The 23,909-nt window shown below is 47.2% G+C and overlaps 1 protein-coding gene across 1 annotated transcript in view; it reads left to right on the forward strand.

The window, feature by feature from the left end:
- LOC138553514 (integrin alpha-X-like) overlaps positions 1 to 23,909 on the forward strand; it is a 1,247,842-nt gene that overhangs the window by 431,717 nt on the left and 792,216 nt on the right. The window contains exon 6 of the mRNA XM_069642543.1: positions 20,301 to 20,428. Within this exon, the coding sequence (XP_069498644.1) occupies positions 20,301 to 20,428 (128 nt within the window). The remainder of the gene's footprint in view (positions 1 to 20,300; positions 20,429 to 23,909) is intronic.

A 23,909-nucleotide genomic window follows, 5' to 3' on the forward strand; every position in this document is an offset into this window, starting at 1 on the left:
TGAATGCAGTCCTCATACGGTGATACTGAAGTGATCTGAGCTGTCCTCCCCCTACTGTATTAAAGTCATCTAGGTCCACATACTTCCCATTTGGGAACATATCCCGCATTTTAATCTCTCTAATGGGGTCCCAAGTTCTCTGCAGAGTGCCGTTGAATGTGTGTGAGATAACAGGGAAATTCCATAGTGAGACCTCTGGGTTGTAAGTAGTCTCTATATTTAATCTTTTATATATCACGGCCCACGCATGGACAGTGGTGCTAACCGGGTCGAATTTACACGGGTCCTTATCTCGTGTGCTCAATAAGATGGAACAGAGTTTGGTCGGGAGGCAGCATATTTTTCTATTGGGATGTGTGGTGCAGTATCTAACGGGTCGTACCAGTGCTTGACAAATTGAGCTTGTGCCACCGATAATATAACTCAAAATCCGGTGCTGCAATACCCCCCGTGTTGTTCGGTTCAACCAGCTTTTCCCAATTCATCATGGCCGCTCCCCAGTTCCATATGAACGTGGTAGCCATGGACTGGAGGCTTGCAAAGAACACCCTTCCCGGCCAAATAGGGATGTTTCTGAAGAGATAGAGTCGTTTAGGGAGTATTGCAATCCGGCCGTATAAGGAGATGGGAAGCCTAGCCCATATCTGTAATTTAATGGCAAGCGATTGCAAGAGTTGATCATAATTATCAATGTATAATGTGAGCAGCCTCTCCTTGGATACAATTATACCCAGGTAGCGAACATGTGTGGGTGACCACTTGAGTCCACAAGTGTCAGCAGGACATAAGCAGGAATATCTCAGACTTTGAGTTATTAATTCTGTAGCCCGAGTACTCTGCAAACTCATGTGTTCCGGTCATTATGGGGCCCAGTTTTACTTCGGGATCTCGGACATAAAGCAGCGTATTTATCCGCATATAACAATATAGATTGGGCCGGACCTGTCATCCTGATGCCCTTATGACATGGTTCTGTCTCACAAATGCTGCCATCAGTTCGATCGTTAGGGCAAATAGTATGGGAGAGAACGGGCAGCCCTGTCTAGTGCCCCTGCCTGATGAAAACTATTTGGAGAGAGTGCATTTGGTAAGGACCTTAGCTCCTGGATTGGTATATAACAGCCGGATGCATTTAATAAAGTAGGGGCCCATTCCATAACATTTCAGCACCGCAAATGGATATTCCCACAATATGGAATCAAAGGCATTTTCGGCATCAAAGGAAACCACTGCTGCATGTGCTTTGGGATCGAGATGGGCCATGACCCCAAATAATCTGCGGAGATTCCGCGTAGTGGACCGCGAAGGTATAAAGCCACACTGATACAGGGTGGACCACTCTGGGCATACTAGGAAGGAGTTTTGTGGCTAGGACCTTAGCGAATATCTTTGTGTCAGAATTAATTAATGAAAGGGGTGTATATGAGGACATATCGTGAGGTGGACGTCTAGGCACCAGTAGAACTGTTATTATGGCTTCCCTCAAAGACTCTGGAAGGACGTCGCAATCCATCGCTTCCTCCCATACATTTAACAGTACAGGGACGAGTTTGGTATGGTATTCTTTATACAATTCTGTGCCCAAACCGTCCATGCATCGACAAGGCAAACTTGTAGCATTATCTGATGTATTGCGGTGGCTGCTCTGGTGGGTGCCTGGGGGATTGCAGAGGGCCTGTCCAGAGTGGTGTCTAGGATTGTGTTTAAGTCACCCTCCCACCCCTCATAATATCCTAGCATCGTCTGATTGGGTAAGCATATCTAGAATATTTATATAAAAATCGGGTTCGTCCACATTGGGTCCATAAGTATTAACTAGAACAACTGACTGTCCGGCTATGTTGCCCCAGACCAATACGTATCACCCTGGGGGTCAGTTTTGTGGTCTGTTTATTTGAATCCCACTGATGGGTGTATTAGCGGGAGTACTCCCCTTGCCTGGGTGGAATATTCCGTGTAGTACCTGTGTGGACCCCAATGTGAAAAGAGGTCGGTGTTCACCTTCTTGAGTGCATGTGTTTCTTGCAACATCACTATGTGTGGACGATGTCTAGCTATGTATGTTCCCACTTTTCTTGCCTGTAGTAGGGTTATTGAGCCCATGTATGTTCCAGGACAGAAGTTTACTTTTTAGCCCTTTGCCCATGGAATTGTTATGTGCCATTTGCATGTTTCATGAATGACTTTAGCTGTGTATGCCATTTCTGTTGAGGTACTGCCTGTGGCGGCATGACAAACGTTTTAACAACTTTAATTCCCAAAACAGGGCCCAGTCTTCGCACCCTCTTCCACCCCCCACACGTGTGTCAGAGAATGACCAACTCCCCCCACAACCCACCTCCCGCACCATCCCCCCCAACTCAATCATGTTCCCGCTCAAACTTTTGGAACTTTCCTGAGGTGAGCATGTTGCAGCTATGTGGCTGCCGCACGAAGCGTTCACTATCCAGTTTCAATAATGGTGAGCAGAGCCACCCACTAGCACAACTATTCAATCAAAGAAAAGGATATCAACCTATTCATTGTTCAGTCTGCGGGATCGTGTCTCTCCTCGCCGGGTCGGGGTCTCATGTTCTGATCTGCCTCGCTTTCCCTGGGTGGCAGAGGTATGTAGGCCTCAACAGCAGGAGTGTCAAAGAAATGCACCCTTCCCCCTTGTTGGATCCTCATTTTGGCTGGGAAGATCAAGGCATAAGGGATTATGCACATATAGAGTTGTCACTTGATTGATTTGTAGGACCTTCTTTGTGCTTGTATATTGGTGGCGAAATCCAGGTAAATATGTTTATTGTTCTCTTCATAGTGTAACGTGCCCTTTTCCCTGGCCAGTTTAAGGATCATGTCTCTGTCCCTATAGTTGAGGAGGTGTGTGATTATTGTGCGAGGCAGTGCTCCTGGCCTGGACATAGGGGCTAGGGTGCGCTTTCGATAAGGAAGTGCTCAGAGAAGGATTCCCTGCCAAATAGGGATTTCAAAAGGGCTTCCACTTGCTCCTCCATCAGGCCCTTGCAGAGGAATTCCGAGAGCCCACCAATCCGGATATTTTTCCTCCTGGATCTTGATTTGAGATCCTCGCATTTGCCTTGCATCTTGGATCAGTCTCCTTTTAGTTGTGCTATGTCGCGGCCATGTTGGGTTATTGTATCTTCATTTGTTCTGATCCTGCCTTCTGCTTCAGTGATCAGAGCGCTTTCCTTGTCCACCCTTGCCTTAGGTGACCCAATGGTCGCCACTATGTCATCTAACTTGACGTTGACTGCAAGGAATCTGTTCTCTACAGTGGCCATCAAGCGGTCATCTCTGGAGTCATCAGGCATCTCTGTCTGAGTGTTGGCCACGGCCAATGTTGTCGCCATTGAACACTGAGGCTGGGAATTTGTAAAGGAGTCCATTGGGCCTTTCTTTTTTGCACCTGTGCCTTTCGTCATTGCCTCGATGTTGGTGACCGTTGTGTCCCCCACTGCAAGATGGGATGGGCTAAAGCAGCAGAGATTTGTTTATTGGTGTATTTGAGTATCCGCAAATTGTGTGGTTCTCCTGCTGTCACTCTATTTCTATAACCTTGGGGGTGTTACTCTAGGTGGAGTCCTCTTCCAATCCAGTAGTTGCTGGATTTATGTGTTCTAGTCTTACAGTTTGAGTATGCAGTTTCTTTGTGTGACTTAGGATTGTCCTCGTGTGCTCCATATATCGGTCCCATCCGTTTTCCCAGCATGATCACATGAATGGCAGATCACTACTTGGTGTACTCTTCTGTGCTCTCCGCAACGGGCGCAGTATGTTGTCCGGGTTTAGTTTGTTCTGCACTGCTGTGTGGCCCGGGCCAGTGAATCCACTGTAGTACGGCTGGTAGGATGGGTTGTGTTCTCCCACGTAGTGAGGGCTGCTAGCAAGTGTGTCCAATCTGCGCGGAGATGTGCATACACTGCCAAGTATATTTGACATCAGCTGTATTCTGCTTTTAGTGTAGTGTGCATGTCGTCCCAACCACACACTAACGCTATTCTCAACAAGCTTAGTTCCAGCACGCTGGTATGTTTAACTACAAAGTTAGTTTGGTGTGTGGTGTCTGTACCTCGGAGTAATGATGCCTCCTCTGTATCCCCTCACTTGTGTTCACTTCTAGCAGTCCAATGTTGGGTCCACGCCAGGGAGCATCAGATGCACCCTGCAGTGTCCACAGCGATATCGATCGTATGTGGTTCCCAGATGCAATCAGGCGTGGTTTATAGTGGGCAGCACCAGGAGGGCATTGCTCAGCGAACACAAGCCAATTTGTGCTTCCTATCCAATTGCCACCACCCTGTGTCGCATATTTCTGCGCCGCACCCGCGGAGTCTCTCCGCTGCAGGCCTAGTTGTTTAGGATATTTGAGCGGCCGTTAGGCTGGGTGCACATCGGTAGTTGGCCCGCAATCAGGGCAGTATGGGAAGGCAGCCGCCCTTATTATGGGTGCCGGGGGGCTCTAACCACTGTTACAACATGCGGCCCCAATTGGATCACAATGCGGGCAATGAGCGGGTGGTTCCACATCCCAGCCTGGTTTCACCCACTGGGCGGGAAGGATTTGGATGTCTCTGGGTATTGTTTCACCCAGCTGGGGAAGCAGGGGCACCGCCTTACCCGTTAGATGTTGTGGGCTATGCTGCCCGGACCGCCTGCCTTCTGGTGGAGCCGTCTGCCACTTTTGGTCGAGGGCTGCAATTGGTCACTGGTCCCAGCCTTACCCGCGTGTCCTCCGGATCAATTCTCTGCCTGTTCCGCAGGGAGCCGCCGACCGGGCCACCCGTGTACTACCACCTGACAGTAATATACGGGGTGTTTATGTAGCGGCTCCTTCACACAGCATAGAATTCCTGCCCTTGTGTCTCACCCCACTGGGCATTCCCTCAGTTCTGTATGCAGAGGCGCGGATGAGCTCCCCCGTACACTGTGCCACTTTGTGCGTATAGATGCACTTGTCCGCTCATCAGAGGGAGAACGTCCCTTAGTTCAGTCCATCATATGTATAATACTTGCGGGCAAGCTTCGCCGTTCAATCTCCTTTCTGCCGAACCACGCAGCTTGCTCCTCCCCCTCTTGGCCTTTCATGGGGCTCCACCTGCAGACACAAGTAGATGTGGTCCAGATCCCATTGGCGGCCCGCTCACCACAGCGCCACTGCACCACTTGGTAATCGGGATGATTTGGCCATCACATGCCGGTTTCGCACCAATCTTTCACAGGATGTGCTCCGGTCCCTTATCTATTAGTATTGCAACATTTTCGGTAGTTAGGTGGCCCCAAAATGGATTTATTTCGAATTAGGATTGTCCTCGGATTGGAGCACCCAAGCTTAGGCAGCCATCTCACGCGTGCGCAACAGCACCCACTGGAAATTAGATTTTTCTTTCCAATGTTCAGAATGCCTAAGACCCGTTTTTGTGAAAAAGAAGAAAAGAAAGCATATGGAATATAAAGCAAAGTATCTGTTAGTAGGTGTAGCACATAAAGGTTAGTATGGTACATAAAACCAAAACAAGCAAAAAAAGAGTCTTTAAAAAAAAGACTCTTTTAAGAGCCACAAATGTAGAATAAAAAAAGTAAATTGAATCTAAACCCCTGACCCCCTTTTAATTGCCAGAGAAGTCCACGTACAGTAAAATATGGCTGCAGAAAAGGGGTGGGGGTGACTCATTTTTTGATGGAAGTGTAATATGAGTGGGAAGTGAAGTCATCAATGATGCCATTTGTGATTTCATCTTGGATGTCCTGGGTGTAAGTCTTAGCAGTGCACGGCGGTGGCACAAGTTTTGGTTGCATAGCTTACCATAACTGGAGAATTTCTTGGGTTTTTCCATTTTACTTGTTACTATAATAAGGTCCCTTTAACAATGTTTTTTCACTGATGTGTATATATACAGATATATAACAATTATCTAAACCAAAATGAAATTTGACCTGCCTATATGAATCTCACTATCATAAATCCACAATGGTCTCCACTGAAGAATCCTGCGGATCCCTAACTGAAACCATCCCTAAATTCTCCTCCCATGTGTCCAGTGGAAGGCAGACTCTTCCTGATCCCAACCCTTGGGGTGGTGTACTATGAGAGGATCACCTGGGTGGAGACAGGGCCCAGGGTAGTGAGGAGATTGCGTGGGATAAGACACAGTATTTTTCCTCTGACAGGGAGATTCTTACCACTATATCAGAAGAGGTTAAGACTTATTGTCATTTTAATGTATCCCAACCTCCTATGAAATCTGTTGGTAAACACTAAGGTTGTAAGACCAAAGCCTATTATACCAAAAGAAATAATCTTTGTTATCCCTAAAATCAAATGTCCTCCGCAATACCAAAGGTACACTGCAAGGAAGGGCGGAAATGTCTTCTCTAAATCATCTTCCTCTAACAAAGTTAAAACCTACAGCCCCTCTGTTACTAAGGGAATTAAATCAACCCTTAAAAATACACAAGAAGTAGAAAAACCTAACTTTGAGAAAGTAAACTACCTGTCCCAGGATCCTATAGGGAATGAGACGAAGAAGAATACTAAAGAAACAAGTAGATGTAGAAGACAGGCAATTAGGCCTAACAGCCTTCACAAGGGTCAGGCAATTGACATTAATGGTTTACACCTGAAACCAATTGCCCGACCTATGATGCATAAAAGGCTGCAGCAGGAGAGGGAAGAAGGAAGGAGCTGGAGCAGGAGCTGGAAGGCTGGCAGTATTAGCAGGAGTAGAAGAGCATGAGCATGAGGAATTGTGATCACAGAAAGGACGCCGGGGCGTGGAGACAGCAGATTCAACCTGCAAGTACAGAGAGGGTCCTGTGTTCGCAAACCCTGCATTGCTGTGTCTGCACTGAGAAAGATGTGCTGAGAGTGGAGGTTTACCCACGTGTTCCCAGTGGCTGTAATTGCAGAGCTGTGACGGTGCTGAAGCCCGAGGACCGTAGCAGAAAGTAAGCCGAGGGACAGAGGAGTGAAGGAGACTGCCAGTTGGCATGGCCGGACCTGAGACACCGTGCTGCAGAAGGGTGTTGGTCCCAAGTGTGCCCAAAGCCATAGTAGAAGTGGAAGAAGTCAGGAAGGTGAATCAGCCCGCAACCACAGTGTTCTGCAGCGGGTAAGTGAAGCATAGCGTTCAGGTTCATTCTGAAAACCTTGCCGGTAATTGTTACAAGCTCTAAAGTGACTTGCGTAAGAGTAGAGGTGAGTATAAACTGTTTGTCAATGTGAAAAGGGTTGTGAAAAGTATTGCAAACAATGGAAATGTATCACGCACACTTATAGTGAAAGCCGTAGTGCTTGCGTAAGAAGAAAAGCATCTCATTTTCCATTGTTGAACTATTACTGTTGTTGTCTAATTAAAGGGGGAAGCTTGCAAAAACCCTAACGTTGACTTTCACAATTGTTACAAGTACATACAGCATCAAAGGAAGGACGCATGTGGCCAATTGTGATTACCGACAGGGGTTAGAAAGCATCTCTGTGATGTTGCGTGGGAATACAAACACTTGCAGTTGTTTAAGGTTAAAGATCTACCTTAAAGAGTGGTCACATGTGACTACATCTGTTTTTTCTTCGAAGACTCAAACTTGTATTAAGAACAATTATTATTGAAACCCAGAAGTAGTTGTACTCATGAGAAGAACAAGGATTAGCCAAGCCAATAGGCGAACCCTTTCTATAGTGAAGCAAGCCCTGTTTAGATCTATCCACCTGATCTGCAAAGTTGTTAAAGGTCTAGTGTCCTCCGATACAAGTGTGTCATTGTTACCCAAAGCTGTGACTGTGGCAATTCAGATTCAGGGTAGCTTCGGGAACCAAGAAGGTGTGAATAAACCTGGAGAAGGGAGCTGGATGTTTGTAAAGAAGACTGAACAAATAATATGTGATGCTGAGACTGCTGAAGTTCAGAGAAAGTCAGTCTTGAAGCAGAGGCAGGTTATACTTGTGGCAGTAAGGCAGACAGAAGAGGCGAAGAGGCTGCCCTTTCCTTCGAGCATAGGTAAGAAGAGTGCCTTGCCTACCTTGCCTTTATATGCCTAATAATCCTGAAGTATAAAGTTGAAGCAAAAATACCTGAACTTTGGTTTTGTATAACACTGTCAGTGTATGTTAAATTGAAGTTGGTTGAAGTAGTGGTATACTGTGGAACAAAGGAGTCTGTTCCCACAGTAACAGTAGTAGAAGGGCGGTTGTCAAGAGGAAAGCAAAAACCCAAGAATAAGCATCCTTACAATTATACCAAATACACTGCAGAGGTCATAAACACTTGTAAAGTTGTAGAAGGAGAAGTTGTTCATCTGTTCTTTGTACTGTGGCAAAACAATCATGGATAGAGGATATCCAGAATTACCATTGTTGCTCTTGTCTTGGCTGGAAATGGAAAGGGATCTTTTCACCTGAAAGCTGAAGAACTGTTACCAGTGGATTTTGTTTGATGAACTTTTGTTTTATTTGGTTCAAGACTTTATTTTTCCTTTTGGACATTTGGGGAAATTGACTTTGTACAATCCTGGGGAAGGGATTTACCCAGCACAGGTGAAGGTCATCCAAAATTCACATTATTTGTTGTTTACTCTTTTATGCTGTTTATGAATTACTTTGAATGTTTTGTTGTTTACTTTGAGGGCCAGTTTGTTTATGTTAGGAGTTATTCCCTTAGCATTTAGAGTAGGTGGGGAATTCCCTGAGAGGGTAGTATTAGCGAGGATGTATTTGAAACCTTTGTCTCTAACAAAATGTTTAATTTTGAGAAAAACACAAGCAGTTGTCTGCATCACATTACTGAACCCTTATACCACTTTCAATCACAGCAATCTCAACATAGATATGCTATATTCTAATAGATACTATACCTACTGACATTTCAGCTTAGCATTTATCTGACTTTTGAACATCACTAAGGTCTCACTAAAAGATTCTACACTATGCAAATATAGTTCAACATTTATTTTCTCCAGCATCAAGACAAGTATCACACCAGAGAATAATTACATCAATAAACAGAATATAGATATGCACAAACACCAATGTGCAGGTGTGAGATAGTGAATATATTAACCATTTAGAGGACACTTCTTGACATATAAGAAAGGCCTGGCTAACATAGGGCTTTGTGTTACACCATTAACATGCAAAACGCAACTTGTTTGCATTGGCTGAAGTAAGTTTACATTCACAAATGTCATTGGGAATCTATATGTTCTATTCTGAACCCAAATCTAACCTATGTTTCCTGCATGTATGTGTGCCACATTCTATAGACATGTAAATGTGACTTTCATTAAACCAGGATTTGGTCTTTCATTTATTTGTATGTATGTGTGTGTGTGGATTTCCTTGCACATGAATTGATTCCTTTATATCCAGAAACATCCATAATTTTAAAAGGGCTGCATGTAAGGATTTCAGACTCTTCATACTTTGGTGCTGGAGATGTACTGTTGTTCAGTAACAGATATTTAGTTAAAATTCTCTTTTCTCCCCACTACATCTGACTATGCCTAGGTCTTACAGACAGGAGAATGCATAGGGTGTCCACTTTGCACATTCTTAATGAATAGAATTAATTATGTCAGCATGCTTTTCATCACGTAAGCATCCAGACTTTACTATGGTCCAGGTTGGCTCATCACGGGTAATAATGCATGCACTGCACTATGGCCTATTATGACTCATCACCAGCTTTCGCAGTAGATATCTTTGTAAATAATACTTAGATATACAAAGGCACTTTAAATTGAAAGGCAAATGTTATTTTCAGTTTTGTATTTCATTTTTCATTGCAAAGTGGAATGACCCTAAAAGAAAAATCTCTGACTTTGCATTCAATATATAAATGAGAAAACACAGGCATCATGATACTAGTACCTGTGTCCCTAATTTCAAATTGCAATCCCTCTGCATTCCTAGTCATTTTCCCTTCACAGGTTACCCTGATAAAAGTTGGACAATTTTAGGGAATCGGTAGGGGTTTCTTTTGATTTACTTTTTAAGATGCAAATTCTGATTTTGGGGTAGGCAGCCAGGGACCCAGTTAGGTAGGCATCATTCCCTCAGCAAAAACCCTCACTTCAGGCAGCAAACTTGGATGTCCATTCTCTTGTGCAAACTGGACATCTACTTATGGGCTGCTCTGGCTTCCCTCTTAGAATGGACAAGTCTTACCCTCCGGGCTGAATCACTCCTTTTCACTCCAATCTCCAGTTTTTTTCTCCTGCCTTTTTCTCACTCAATATTCCAGAATCAAGACTCCTCTCCTTCTGGTCTATCCTTTGTGTATGCTATTCTTACATGCCATTACCCCACCCCTACTCTTAGCAGAGGTGTGGTTACCCAGCTAACTGACCCAAAAGGAAAGGGATGCTTCTCCTTCTGTAGAGAAGCACATTTTGTTTTTATGCTCTAACTTCTGACTCATCAATGCCACCTTGATAAAACATATGTTTGTATAGTCTGCATGTCAAGGCAAACATTTTGAGATCCTGAAGTATTGAATTCAGATTTTGTATGATTGTATGTGTTTTTAGCAAATGCTAGCATTTTGCAACGCAACAACATATAATTCTCCAGCATGGGGTTTGGCATGGATTCACATGCTCATGAATATTCCCTGTCGTCAGGCTGGGAATCCTCGGTAAAGAAAAAATCAGTTTCAGTTTCGTTTCTGAACTACTAATAACCAATCACTGGTCTCTGGGTCATACTGCCCCAAGCCAATGACAGACCTCTACCTAAGCCCCTCCTCTGGCAGCCATCTTCAGATTTCTACCGCACGTTCAAGTGTTGGGAGTCCTCGTGCTATAGCTCTCAAGCTTTTGCTGCGTTTTCGCGCTTTTTCAAGGAGATTTTCTCATTTTTCGGTTAAATCGAGCCTCAAGCTCCACCGTTTCTTCTTCCGATCAACGGGGACCCGTTTTGGAATTTCCAACACCCCTCAAGGGTGAAGTTTTCATCGAGGGACGCTTCTTGGAGGATTCCAGAAGATCTGAGGCCTACCATGGATGTGGCCCAGGACAAGGGTAGCTCGACGCCCGGATCCAAGCTGTTCAGGAACTGCCCTGGATGCGGTTTACAGAATGTTTTCAAGGAGGACGAGCATTCGAGATGTCTCTACTGCCTTCATGAGGACAAGACACACGTGGAGAAGGACTGTGCATTCTGCAAGAACCTATCGGAACGGACCATGAGGGATCGTCGTTCCTGTCTCGCCAGCTGGCTGGAGAAGGGCCCAGCAGGTGAGAAGAAGAAAAGGTCCGAGCAGTCTTCGAAGTCCTGTGAGGGCGCCCCGTGACGGGGGGCCCAACAGAAGGCTAAGCACCGCGAGTCCGCGGGCACCGGGAGCGCCGAACGGTCGGGATCTTCGGCTACCAGGCAGGGCGCACCTTCCCCGGCACCATCAACCACGAGCCAACACTCTGGTTCGGGGAAGAGGAAATCCGAGAACCCGGGTAAGCTTCTGGAGAGGCCCCGGTCGATCTCGAAGGATTCAGCCGAGGGGGTGCGAGGCGGTGACCCTCCCCACAAGGTGAAGGCTTCCCAGGGATGACACGGCGATGGGGACGGATGACGGTGGTGACGACAGGATGGACCTTCCATCACCACCCCCTCGGGCTTCCCCACCCGATGAAATTGGCTCCTTTCACGCCATGATCGCCAGGGCGTCCGAGCTCTTCCAGCTCTGCCCTGAGGAACAGAAGAAGGAAGGTTTCCTCTATCAACGACGAGAGGCCAAGAGAAAGACGGTCCTCGCGGTACCGTTACTCGACGATATCTGGGACGAGGGACTTGCGGTCCAGAAGAACCCATCCACGACGCCTGCCAAGAGGGACCGGTACGAGAACCGGGTCCCTGACGCCGCCCACCTGTGCCTCAGGGTTCAGCCGACGCCAGATTCGGTCATCTCAGCGGCGGCCAAGAAGAAGGCGGCAGGGGAGACAGCTTCAACCTGCACTTCCCCACCTGACGGCGAGGGAAAGAAATTGGATGCCATGGGGCGATGGGTCATCTCGTCGGTGGCGATGACAATTAAAGCGGCCAACGCCTTAGCGATTGTGGCCTGTTACGACAGGGAGCTATGGTACAAGATAGCTCCCCTAATGGACTTCCTACCAGACAAGAGGGCGGAGGCCCTAGAGATTCTGCTGGAAGGTGAGGTGGCGCCTGACCACGCCATAACGGTGGCAACGGACATTGCCGACACTGGGTTTCGCCGGTTAGGCAACAGTGTTTGCCTGTGACGACGAGGCTGGCTCAAGGCGACAGACTTCCGCCAGGACGTGCAGACCAGGGTGTTGGACATGCCGTTCGACGGCAACAACCTGTTTGGGAAAACGGTGGATGAGTCGCTGCTGGACATCAAGGCCGACACAGAGATGGCCCGAGCCCTTGGTGTCCTTCAGCAACGACGGCCCTTTCGGAGCGCCGGAGGCAGACAGGGGGCCTCCAAGGGATCAGGCGGTGGTTCCTCTACGTACCGCCAGGCGGCTCGCTCCTCATCCCAGGAGGCCTACAGAGGTCACGGCAAACGAGGATCTCATCGTCGCCAAGGAGGCCAAGGTGCCAAGGCCACCTCCAAGCAAGATTGAACCGGCCGTAGCGTCGGGCCCCCACCGAAGCACCCCGGTGGGAGGCCGGCTGGCGAAGTTCGCCAGCGTGTGGGAGTCCATCTCCACCGACCGTTCGGTGCTGGATGCCCTGGCCCACGGGCACCCTCTCGAATTCCAAAATAAGTGTCCCCGCTTTCCTCCTGTGGCCAGGAAGGGAAATCACGTCCCTCAACTGCTGTTGGAGGTAAAGGCGATGCTCAAGAAAGGTGCCATCGAGCTCGTCCCCAAGAGGCTCCGGGGCTCCGGAGTATACTCAAGATACTTCCTCGTCAGAAAAAAGACAGGCGGTTGGCGCCCCATCCTGGACCTACGTCGGTTGAAAAAATACATCAAGGCACAGAAGTTCAGGATGGTCACTCTCCAGCACGTCCCTATCGTCGTTGGACTTGGAGGATGCTTACTTCCACATCCCCATCCTAAAAGGGCACCGAAAGTTCCTCAGATTCGTAGTTCAAGGACGCCACTACCAATTCAGAGCTCTGCCATTCGGATTGAAGTCGCCACCCAGGGAGTTCACCAAGTGCCTAGCACCAGTGGCGGCGCGGCTGTGCCTGCATGGGGATCCACGTCTACCCCTACCTGGATGACTGGCTCATCCGTGCAAGGACAAGAGAACTCGCCGTCGAGCACACGGCGAAGACCGTCTGCTTACTCACGGAGCTGGGTTTCTCCATCAACTACCCGATATCCCATCTGGTCCCGTCGCAGGCGGCACTGTTTCTGGGAGCAAAGCTCGATACAGTGGAACGATTGGTGTCTCCGTCGGAGTAAAGGACGAAGGCCATCTTAGGCAAAGTGCAGTGCCTGCTAGCCACGGACGTGGCCAGGGTGAGATCCATCAAGTCCCTCCTCAGAATGATGTCCTCAAGCATCTACCTAGTGCGCCTGTGCAGGCTACGGATGCGTCCTCTACAGGAGTTCCTCGACGCCCGCTGGATGTAAGCGGCGGGCAGCTTCGAAGACAAGATCCCGCTCAACGAGGTTTTTCGTCGGGCGATTCAGTGGTGGGGCACCCGTGCACACCTCACGGCGGGCACGGACTTCCAGACCCCGGCACGTCAGGAGACGGTGACGACGGACGCATCCCTGGAGTGATGGGCTGCGCACACCAGAGATCTCCACGCAAGAGGCCTTTGGCTCCCGGAAGAGAGGTCTCTCCACATCAACATCTTGGAGCTCCACGCTGTGTTCTGGGCGCTCAAGTCGTTCCTCCTATCCCTCAAGGGCAAGGTCGTGAGGATCTTCACCGACAACACCACCACAATGTTCTACATCCGGAAGCAGGGTGGCACCAGATCCCCAGCCCTATCCAAGGAGGCCCAGGATCTGGGCACTGGGCCGTCGCCCAGGGGATGTTTCTGGTTCCCTTCCATTTGGCAGGAATAAAAAACACCATCGCCGACTCACTCAGCAGGAAGCTGTGCTCGTGCCACGAGTGGGAACTACGCCAGGATCAAGTGGATCGGCTCTTCCAACGATGGGGCAAACACCAGATCGACCTGTTTGCGACGGCGACGAACTCCAAGTGCCAGAGGTTCGCCAGCAGGTTTCCCCAGCTGAGGAGCATGGGCGACGCTTTCTCGTTCCCCTGGGACGGCCTGTTCCTGTATGCGTTTCCTCCCTTGCCACTGCTGCTTCGACTCATCAGCCAGCTCAAGAGGTCCCAGTGCAGGATGATCCTCATCGCACCGGCGTGGCCGAGACAGATCTGGTTCCCGGACCTTCTGGACCTCTCAGCGTCCCCACCAGTCAAGCTGTCGACGGACGCAAATCTTCTCTCCGGAGAGGGAGGCGCCATTCTTCATCACGACCCAGAGTCGCTGAACTTGCAGGCCTGGCTCCTGCAGCACTAGAGTTTGGAGGGTACGATATCCCAGCTGACTGCAGAGAGGTTCTTGCAAAGGCCAGGGCGTCCTCAACTCTCAAGTGCTACGGACATAAGTGGAAGAGGTTCTCTGTCTGGTGCCGTGCACAGAAGATCAACCCTCTATGGATTACGGCACCTCAAGTGCTACCATACCTACTGTTGCTGGCCAAAGCTGGACTAGCTCATGCTTCCATCAAGATACATCTGGCAGCGATCTCCCGATAAACCAGAACTACAGGACGGCCGTCCTTGTGGTCACATCGACTGGTGAAGGAATTTATGAAGGGACTGTTCCGATCGTTCCCGCCGGTGAAGGCTCCAGCCCCGGCATAGGAGCTCAACGTGGTGCTGACCAGGCTCATGGGGCCGCCATTCGAGCCCTTGCATTCGGCTCCGTTGAAGTTCCTGTCGTGGAAGACAGCGTTCCTTGTGGCCATCGCCTCCGCACAACGCGTGGCAGAGATTCAGGCCCTATCCTGCAAGCCTCCATACTTTTCACAATACGAGGGTGGTGCTGAGGACGCACCCCTCTTTCATGCCCAAGGTGCCGTCGGGACTTCCATCTTAACGAGCCCTTGGTGTTGCCAGTTTTCTTTCCGTCGCCTTTGTTGCCGGCCGAGAGGACTTTGCACTCGCTGGATGTAGCTAGAGCGTTTAAGTTCTACGTGGACCGAACGAAGAGTTTTCGGAAGACATCACAGCTGTTTGTGAACTTTGGACCTGTGAATCAAGGGAAGGCTCTCTCGAAGGCTTCCATTTCCAGATGGCTCTCCGGCTGCATCATGCACTGTCATTGGTTTACCCAACCGACTGTTGCCCGGCCCTTCCGAGAGCCCATTCGACAAGAGCGATCGCTGCTACTACGGCGTTCTTGTCTGGTGTGCCCCTGCTGGACATCTGCAGGGCTGCTACTTGGAGGTCGACGCACACCTTCACAAGATTCTACTGCGTCGACAGGGATTCCAGGGAGGAGTCCAGAGTCGGCCAAGCAGTGCTGCGCAACCTGTTCGCCTGAAGGTGGGCCTGGTGAGGAGGTAAGAGTTGCTTAATGTTGAGTTTATGTAATGCTTAATTTTGAGCCTTTTGCCGCCTCCCGTGGTTGTGCATGTGTGTACTGCTATGTATTCTTATATTCATGAGCATGTGAATCCATGCCAGACCCCATGCTGGCGAAGGCACAAGTTACTTACCTGTAACTGTTGTTCTCCAGCATGGGTCTGGCATGGATTCACATGCGAACCCTCCCTCCTTCCCCTCTGCGGCTCTTCACTTGGTCATACTGCCACTTTACGTGCTACCAAATCTGAAGATGGCTGCCAGAGGAGGGGCTTAGGTAGAGGGCAGTCATTGGCTGGGGGCAGAATGACCCAGTGACCAGTGATTGGTTATTAGTAGACAGACAGTTCAGAAACTAACTGATTTTTTCTTTACCGAGGATTCCCAGCCTGACAACGGGGGAATATTCATGAGCATGTGAATACATTCCAGACCCATGCTGGAGAACAACAGTTACAGGTAAGTAACTTGTTCCTTCAGTTTCAATAGTCTGATAGAGATTTCTTTTATCTACAACATATCAAAAACTCAGTTAAATCAGAGCATTCCTAATGATGTAAGGCTGAAAGTGAGATTTGTGTTCTTGTAAAATGCCTTGGTTTCTTTAGTGTGCACTTCCAACAGTTTCCCTCGAGAGCAGAAATGACATGTTTTACAAATATTCTTTCTCCATGTTCTCGCTATTCCCAGTAACTGGCCTTGGTTGTACATTTCTTTAGTGACCTGTAACCTTGACTAATCCATGGCAGCTGGCAGATGCCATTCCTTTAAATGTTACTGACCACATATGCTGACCTAAGCACACGTAGGGGGGTCCCCCAAAAGAACCATTCAGCAACTGATTTAATGGCCCAGTTTTAGCTCATACCAGGTCCCATTCTATATGCTGTTTGAATCACCACACAGAATGTTACATATAATACACAGTGTTTGTCATTTTATACAAAATAGTTATAATTTATTGCGTAGGCCATTGGTCCTACGTTAAGAGTAAAAAAAACACATAAATACATATATCGATATGGAGGATGTATATATACATCTAATAGCATTTCAGTGATTCAATCATAAAACGAAAGGTGACACAGAGACAATTCTGCAATTTGGAGGAAAGCGGGCACAAAACACTTGGGGTCATTACGACCCAGGCGGTAAGTACACCAACTTTACCACTACACCATGGTGGATGGTGGATTTACCGCCCCTTTCCAAGGTGAGTGGGGCGGTAAATTCCCATTTACCCTTCCCCATTCCCATTTTTGCCCCATAGGGCATAATGGGAGTGGGGAAGGCGCTAATTACGGTGCTGTAATTAGCACCAAGGCGGTTTAGCGCCATGGATTTTAACGCCTGCTAAAAGCAGCCGTTAAAATTGGAATCAGGCGTTAAGGGTTAACGACGGCGTTAACCCTTAATGCCTGAGTTGTAATGAGGCCCACTGTCTTCCTGGCCCTATCTGGCTAATGAGTCACAGAAATCCTCCAAAAAATAGTGTCACCTAATACACATTCTAAAATTGATTATGCATGACAAGATGAATTGTACATGACCGAAAATACACATCCCAGGTGCTGACCTCCCAGTGATAATTAATTCTGTTTATCAGTTAATGTGAAGGAAAGCACGTGAAATCCTGCTGCAAACTTCAGACTCACCCTCTGACAAACTGGCCTGCCGCCTGCTCCAAAGGAAATACAGACTCTCCATCCATGCCAGATAAAGGGCCCACATTCAGGCATGGGTATCTGGTGCATCAAACAACATGGCTGAACTTTTCAAAATCTGCAGGGAACTAGCCAACCCTTCCGCAGTCTCCTCCTCTCCTCTTCCTTCCCAGGCCCTCTACAACACACTGGCCACTCACTTTGCCACCAAAACTCAGGATATCCTGAACAGCCTTGTTATTCACCCTCTCAGCCCTTCCCACAACCCCTTGCCTCTTTTGGCCCCTCACCCTCCTCCTTCCCCTCCTTCTCCCCTGTCACACTGGAAGATGTCACGAGAGTTGTCCACTCCATGAAGGTCTCTTCCAAACAGGTTTCCCCTTGCTCATCCAGAAGCATCAAAGACAACATTGTCTCTCTTGCCTGCGCACTCTCTGACCTCTGCAACCACTCTTTTGCCACTGGCTCTTTTCCCACCTCCCTCAAGCACTTCCTTATGCGCTGCCTCCTTAAAAACCCTCAGCAGAACCTACCTGTCGAGCCAACTACCGCCCTATCTCCTGGGGAAACTGCTGGAGAAGTTGTTCTAGCCCCAACTTAACTTTCACACTGATTCCGAGCATCCAGAGGCACAGAAACTGCTCTTCGGAACACCCATGAAGAACTGCTTGCATCCCTTAATTCCAATTCCCCAGCTGTCCTCATCCTACTTGATCTCTCCTCTGCCTTTCACACAGTCAAACACCCCATCCTCATACCAAGGATCCATGACATCCTTGATATCGGGCTCTGAACTGGCTGACCTCCTTCCTAACAGACCACTCCTCCCAAGTCATCCTGGGCACCTTCTCCTCTCATACTTCCTTCTCCTCATGTGCTGTCCCCCAGGGCTCTATCCTCTCCCCCTGGCACTTTAATATCTACCTTACTCAGCTGACACTCCTCACCTCCTCCTTCTCCCTCGACTTCCAGTCTTATGCAGACAACACAACTCTTTTTCAAACCTACTGCTGACCCTCTTGCACCTTCCATCATCCCTAACTGCCTATCTGCCATCCAGGCTTGGTGTACTTCCAGTGATCTCTGCCTCAATGCCAGCAAAATGTAGATCCTTCCCATTGGGATCCCTGCCTTTTTCCCTTCTCTGGCCTTCCTCCGTGGGCTCACCCCTTCTCCTTCTTCTGAAGCCAGAAACCTTGGAGTCATCTTTGACTCCTCTCTCTCCTTCCTCCCTCACACTCAGGACATTGCCAAGAAGTCTCGCTTTCAGCTCTTCCTTCTCAAAGGAATTCTACCTTTTCTCACCTTCCCCAGAAGCTCAATGTTACCCGAGCCCTGATTCTCTCTAGGCTTGACTATTGCAATAGCCTCAGCCTGAATCTACCTTCTTCCATTCTGCAACCCCCTCAACTAATCCAGAATAGGGCAGCAAGACTTATCCTTGGCCTCAAGCCCAGGGACCTCATCTTCTTGCCCAAAAACATCTTCACTGTCTCCCGGTTGCTTCAGGGATTAAATTCTCACCCCTCTATTTCATCCACAAGGCTGTCTGGGGCCGGAGACCACACTATATGCAACTTTGTCTTACAAAATATTCTCCCTCTAGACCTCTGCGTTCCTCTGGCACCAACTGTTTGTGTGTAAAGCATTTTGCTAAACAGAGGGCAGGAGGTCGATCGCTTTCCTCAGCTGGCTCCCTTCTATGGAACAGCATCCCTCTCCGTCTGCGTCTTGAGCAGGATTTTCTTAAATTCCAGAAGCTCCTCAAGACTTTCCTCTTTACCTACTCCTTCCCCCTTCTGCCCTCTGTTAATTTTACAGTTGCTTTGATTGGTGTCCAGGGCCCTTATGCATCCTCGGAGCCCTGACCTCGCACACCGAATCGCCCCCAGCTGCTGTCTATCCTCAGCCGTTGCCTCAGCACACCCCCTGTCCAGGAGGCTAACACTTACCATACCTTGCACTTCATCTGTTGCTCACCCACAAGCACAGGAACCACTGCACTTACCCCCACTTCCCCCTTCCTTCCGTACTTGCATGTTCTGAATCCTCACAAGGTGTCGTAGGTTTGTCCTTTTTTCCCCTGCTCTGTATTTAATATCCCCATATATTTAATGTGTCTCATTCCCATGTCCCCTCCCTGTTGCCCTGTGGACGCTTTGAAACAGTATTTACTTCCTGTATAAGCGCCTAACAAGTGAACAATAAATAAATAAATAACACTGTATGGTGCAATTACTGCATAGTTGAAAACAATTTATAGTGTTATCATAATCACTTTAGGGTGGTCTTAAGCTATCTCAGCTAACTATAACGTGATTATTTCTATCCAGTTCAAACTGGACTGAAGCCTTGAACTCATCAGTATGCCTACAAGTGGTAACAGAGCTTCAAATGCAGTTGAGTCAGGTATTGAACTCCGGATCTTTGGATTTCAAACAATATATTCTGAATTAATTACTAACAGAAAAAAAGATATATATATATATCCTTTTTTTTAATCAAAAAAAATATTTTTACAAAATATGGATTTCCACATTCTTACAGTTCAGTTTTGGTTTGTCGTTTTTCTTCTTGTTTGTGCTGCTGGAGAATTATTCTGTTTTTCCATTCTTATGTTATGAAGCTTCAGCTGGGCTGCTACATATTATATATGCTCCAATTGACAGGAATACACTTTTTTCCCCGTAATTACATCATCTTTAAATGTGCTATTCACATTAGAAAGACACATGTAGAAATCCAAGTATAAATTTTGTCTAAATGGCTTTCGTAATCCCCAGCAAAATAAATGCTTTGATTCTGGGCATGCCTTTCACATGTAGCATGGCACATTCTTGGAACACTTTAAACCTTACAGATCTGCTAAAAACTGCGTTTCAGTGGACACACACACTGGGCTTAATGTTTTGGGCACAGGATTTCACACACAACATGGGTATGCTTTCCAAAGAAGGCCCTTTTTAGACCTCATCTTCATTATTTATAAAAATATGTTACATGATCAACGCACTTTTATTTCAAGTAGTCCTTTTTGTTTGTAGAACTTCTTCCCTCCATGCTCAAACATTACATATCTGTCGTTCATGTCCTTTTTCCTTTTTCAGAGTGCTTTTCTGGTATTGACATAGTTTTCCTCATTGATGGATCGGGGAGCGTTAGCACATCTGAATTCAGCCTGATGACAAAATTTGTGAAGGAGGTGATGGTCAAATTTCAGAATACAGAAGCTGAGGTAAGGAATGTGTCAAACAATTTTGGCTGTAACAGAACTCTGCTGCTAGGATGTATGGTCAGTGTTTTAATACATCAGAATAAAACGTATCCAAGGCCTAAAATATAACCCAAAGCATAAGCTCCTACAAAGGACCTTCATGCAAATAAGATATGCTCTTAGGTACTCAGAGTACTGCTGACTGGCAAAAGTACCTATTATTTAGGTACCAAGTAATAGTTCAGTTTGCCCTGTATGCTGGGGAAATAGGCATTAGCATGTTAATAATGCCAGGTATCTAATTTTGAATGACTGCCTGGATTGAATTAGTCATTATAGCCTTATTGACTGAGGGAGGGATCATTATCAAGGCATAATGACCTGCAAACCAAGTTATGGCCCGCAGCTTCGCCTGTGGCCATAAATTGGGGGAGTGTCATTGTCCCAAGCGATAATGACCCTTCCCGAGGTTTATAAGGCTATTACCACACAGTGGCAGTAGCAATACCTGTTTTGAAGTTTTAATGGTAAAGTAAAGCATTTTACTTTACGAGTAAGAAAAACAAATAGACAAACTGAACTTGTAAATTAAATGAGATTTTATTTTGTATTATTTGAATAACATGGTTGTCTTCATAAGTTAAGCAGTTGCATTGAGGCTATTGAAGTTAGAACGTAGTCTCTCTAGTTACAAATGCCATATCATATCATATCAGTGCCAGAGTTCAAGAACACACACCAGCGCGGAGCGCAGTGTGCGCCGTGCATTTTAGTGAATTGCCTACTTGCCGGGGACCCTGTTGCTTTGAGAATATTGAGGCTGGAGCATATTTCTTCTACACTTTCTACCTTCAGTGCCGAAAGCAAAGTTCAAGAACAGAAACCAGCTCAGAGCACGCAGATACCAAGTTATAAACTGAACTGCTATTCCCAGCTGTAGAGAACATGCATCTGGTGGCCTTGCAATCGGAGCAAAAACCTACTTTAACATCAAAATTGTTCACTTGTGATTTATCGTCATCCTACATCCTTCCTGTGTATTAGACAACTGGGAACCTTACTAATAGCTTGCTGATCATAAATGTAAATGATCCCCCAGATGGCCTGAAGTCAATCCAGGATAAGATAGACATCCTAGTAGCTGCATGGTACCTTCAGTTCCCAGTTGGCAATGTTCTCATCGCTCGGATCTCAACATGCATCTTTCTTTCGAAACCCAGAGTCCTTGTGATTCTGAAGCTGGTGGTGACTTCCTATTTTACATGACGCCAAGGGAGAATAAGGCTGACCATGGTTGGGGGAAATTGTGTAACTCTTTTGATTTTGTCTGCCTGAATAAGAATAAATTGGAGGGTCAGCCGCTGAACCATACGTGGACTAACGGCAAATACTCGTCAGTGATTGACTTATGTTTTCTTAGACTGAATCCTTTGCACCAGATCGAGTGCCATTACTGTTACGAAATTGCATTAGCGACCAATTTTCCGGATTACATGGTCCCAATCTGTTTTGCCACTGTCACTTTTCGTCCGGTGTCACTGATTGGTGGGATTTCTCTGCAGGGGAACTGCATAAGTTGGTCGGATGGGAACGTTGCAAAAATGTCTGCCCTTATTCACTCAGATTCGTCCGTCTTGATATCCTGGCATGCCACTAAGAATTGGGACTTGGGTGCTTTTATTACCCACCTGGGTCGATACCTCAATCTCAGAACCCCCTGAGGGAACCTCCACTACCATATAGAAGGGGTTTTATGACATAACCATTCAACAGCGCAAACGTTTGTATCGCAAAGGATGTGCAAAGATTAAGAAAGACAGCACCATAGACACAATCGAAAATACATCTTACTTTCCGCCTTAACCACCAAGTATAAAAAACTGGCACAAATGGCGAGAGCACTATAAATATAAAAGCAACTGGAAATTCATGTGTTCTCTTCTAAAAACGAACGATTACAGAACATTCTGGGTACACTACAGAAAATATCTATTGAATGTAGCCTCCCCAGAAATTAATGCGATCTCAGAAAAAGTGTGCATAGAGCCCCTCTCCGCTCTATTTTGGGATGTTACCATATTCTTAGTACCAATGCCATAAGAGAGGTTTATTGCAGAGTCCACTCCAAGTTGGGATGTGGACAACATTTTATCTTCGATCCACAAACTCAAAGCATCTAGGGCTCCGAGCCCCAACTCTATCTCCAATTTGGTCTTTAAAGCAGGCCCCGAATTCCTGCCATTCCAACTAGCCCAATTATTCCAACGAATTATGGAAAGCGGTACCATTCTGGATAGTTGGAGGGAATCCACCCTTGTGGGGGCTCAAATGGGAATGGGGATGTACCGGGTCCGGGTCCCGAGAATGGGAATTACCGGGCCTGCCAAAGTCGACATGGCCCGGTAATTCCCTATTCATGGAACCCGGACCCTGTACCCGGTATGGGGATAGCCATGCCGCTGAAAGCGGCATGGCTACTTCCATACTCGTAATGAGGCCCATTGTCTCTTCATCATATGCATGTCGATGCATTTGTTTAGGACCATCTCCATTAACCTTCGGCGGGCAAATTGACCAGATAAACTTTGTGAATCCTAAAGGGAGCAGTTCTCATATTGAATAGACTCAGGGAAGGCACACAAATGAGACACTCATGACAGCAGTGCTTACACAGGAATACATTAGGGTACAAACCTCTAGCGTATTACAGTGGGATTCTAGACCCAGTTATGAAAGGACACTTTCCTTGCGAACAGTCATTGGCAGCCACCACGTTCACAATAGAGAAGTCTACAAGTGTTGTAATGGGTTGCTCTATGACAATTTTTGTGGAACATGCTTTGTTTGCCATTTTAGAGAAACCCAAATGTACATTGACATCTCAGAGGGCTTTTGCTTATGAAGTAATGATTTTGAATCCAACAATCAAAATTGTCATGTGTAAAATAGTGAATCCTACCACATTTGTAGATGAACCAGTGGCAGAGGGTGATCATGTGCATGACTGGACGAATTATGTTGATTTTTATGATATACAACGTGTGAAAGAAAATGCTTTGTCAGGGGGGAAATTCTCTTTATTGATGGTTCTTCGAGAATTGATCAGGCGAGTGGAGAAAGACATACTCCTACGTCCCGTCCCCTTTCCTCCATACTTATGGGACATCTCTCCGTCCTGTGGGACGGGACCGGAGCACTTTGTAAAAAGCATCCATAAAATGTTTTCAAAAATGTGTCCTTACTCTCATTCTTGCGCGGGGCCCGGCGCGCAGCTGTAACCCCACCCACCTTGGCTTAGCCCCACGCATCGCCCATCAGTCCTTTTCTCTGCTCGTTTGGGACTGGACGCACTTGCATCCTCGGAAGATTTTCTTCCCTTTTTTCCTCTCTGGCTCTCGCTAGCGATCGTGTACTAGTCTGTCTATGTCGTTCAAACTAGACTTTCCAGATTGTTCATTGTGTCACCAACGCTTTGCGAGGGCGGATCCCCATCCTCTTGTTT

Source organism: Ambystoma mexicanum, unplaced genomic scaffold, assembly GCF_040938575.1.
Source record: "Ambystoma mexicanum isolate Mex_15411 unplaced genomic scaffold, UKY_AmexF1_1 Mex_scaf11, whole genome shotgun sequence".
In the NCBI taxonomy this organism is placed as follows: domain Eukaryota; kingdom Metazoa; phylum Chordata; class Amphibia; order Caudata; family Ambystomatidae; genus Ambystoma; species Ambystoma mexicanum.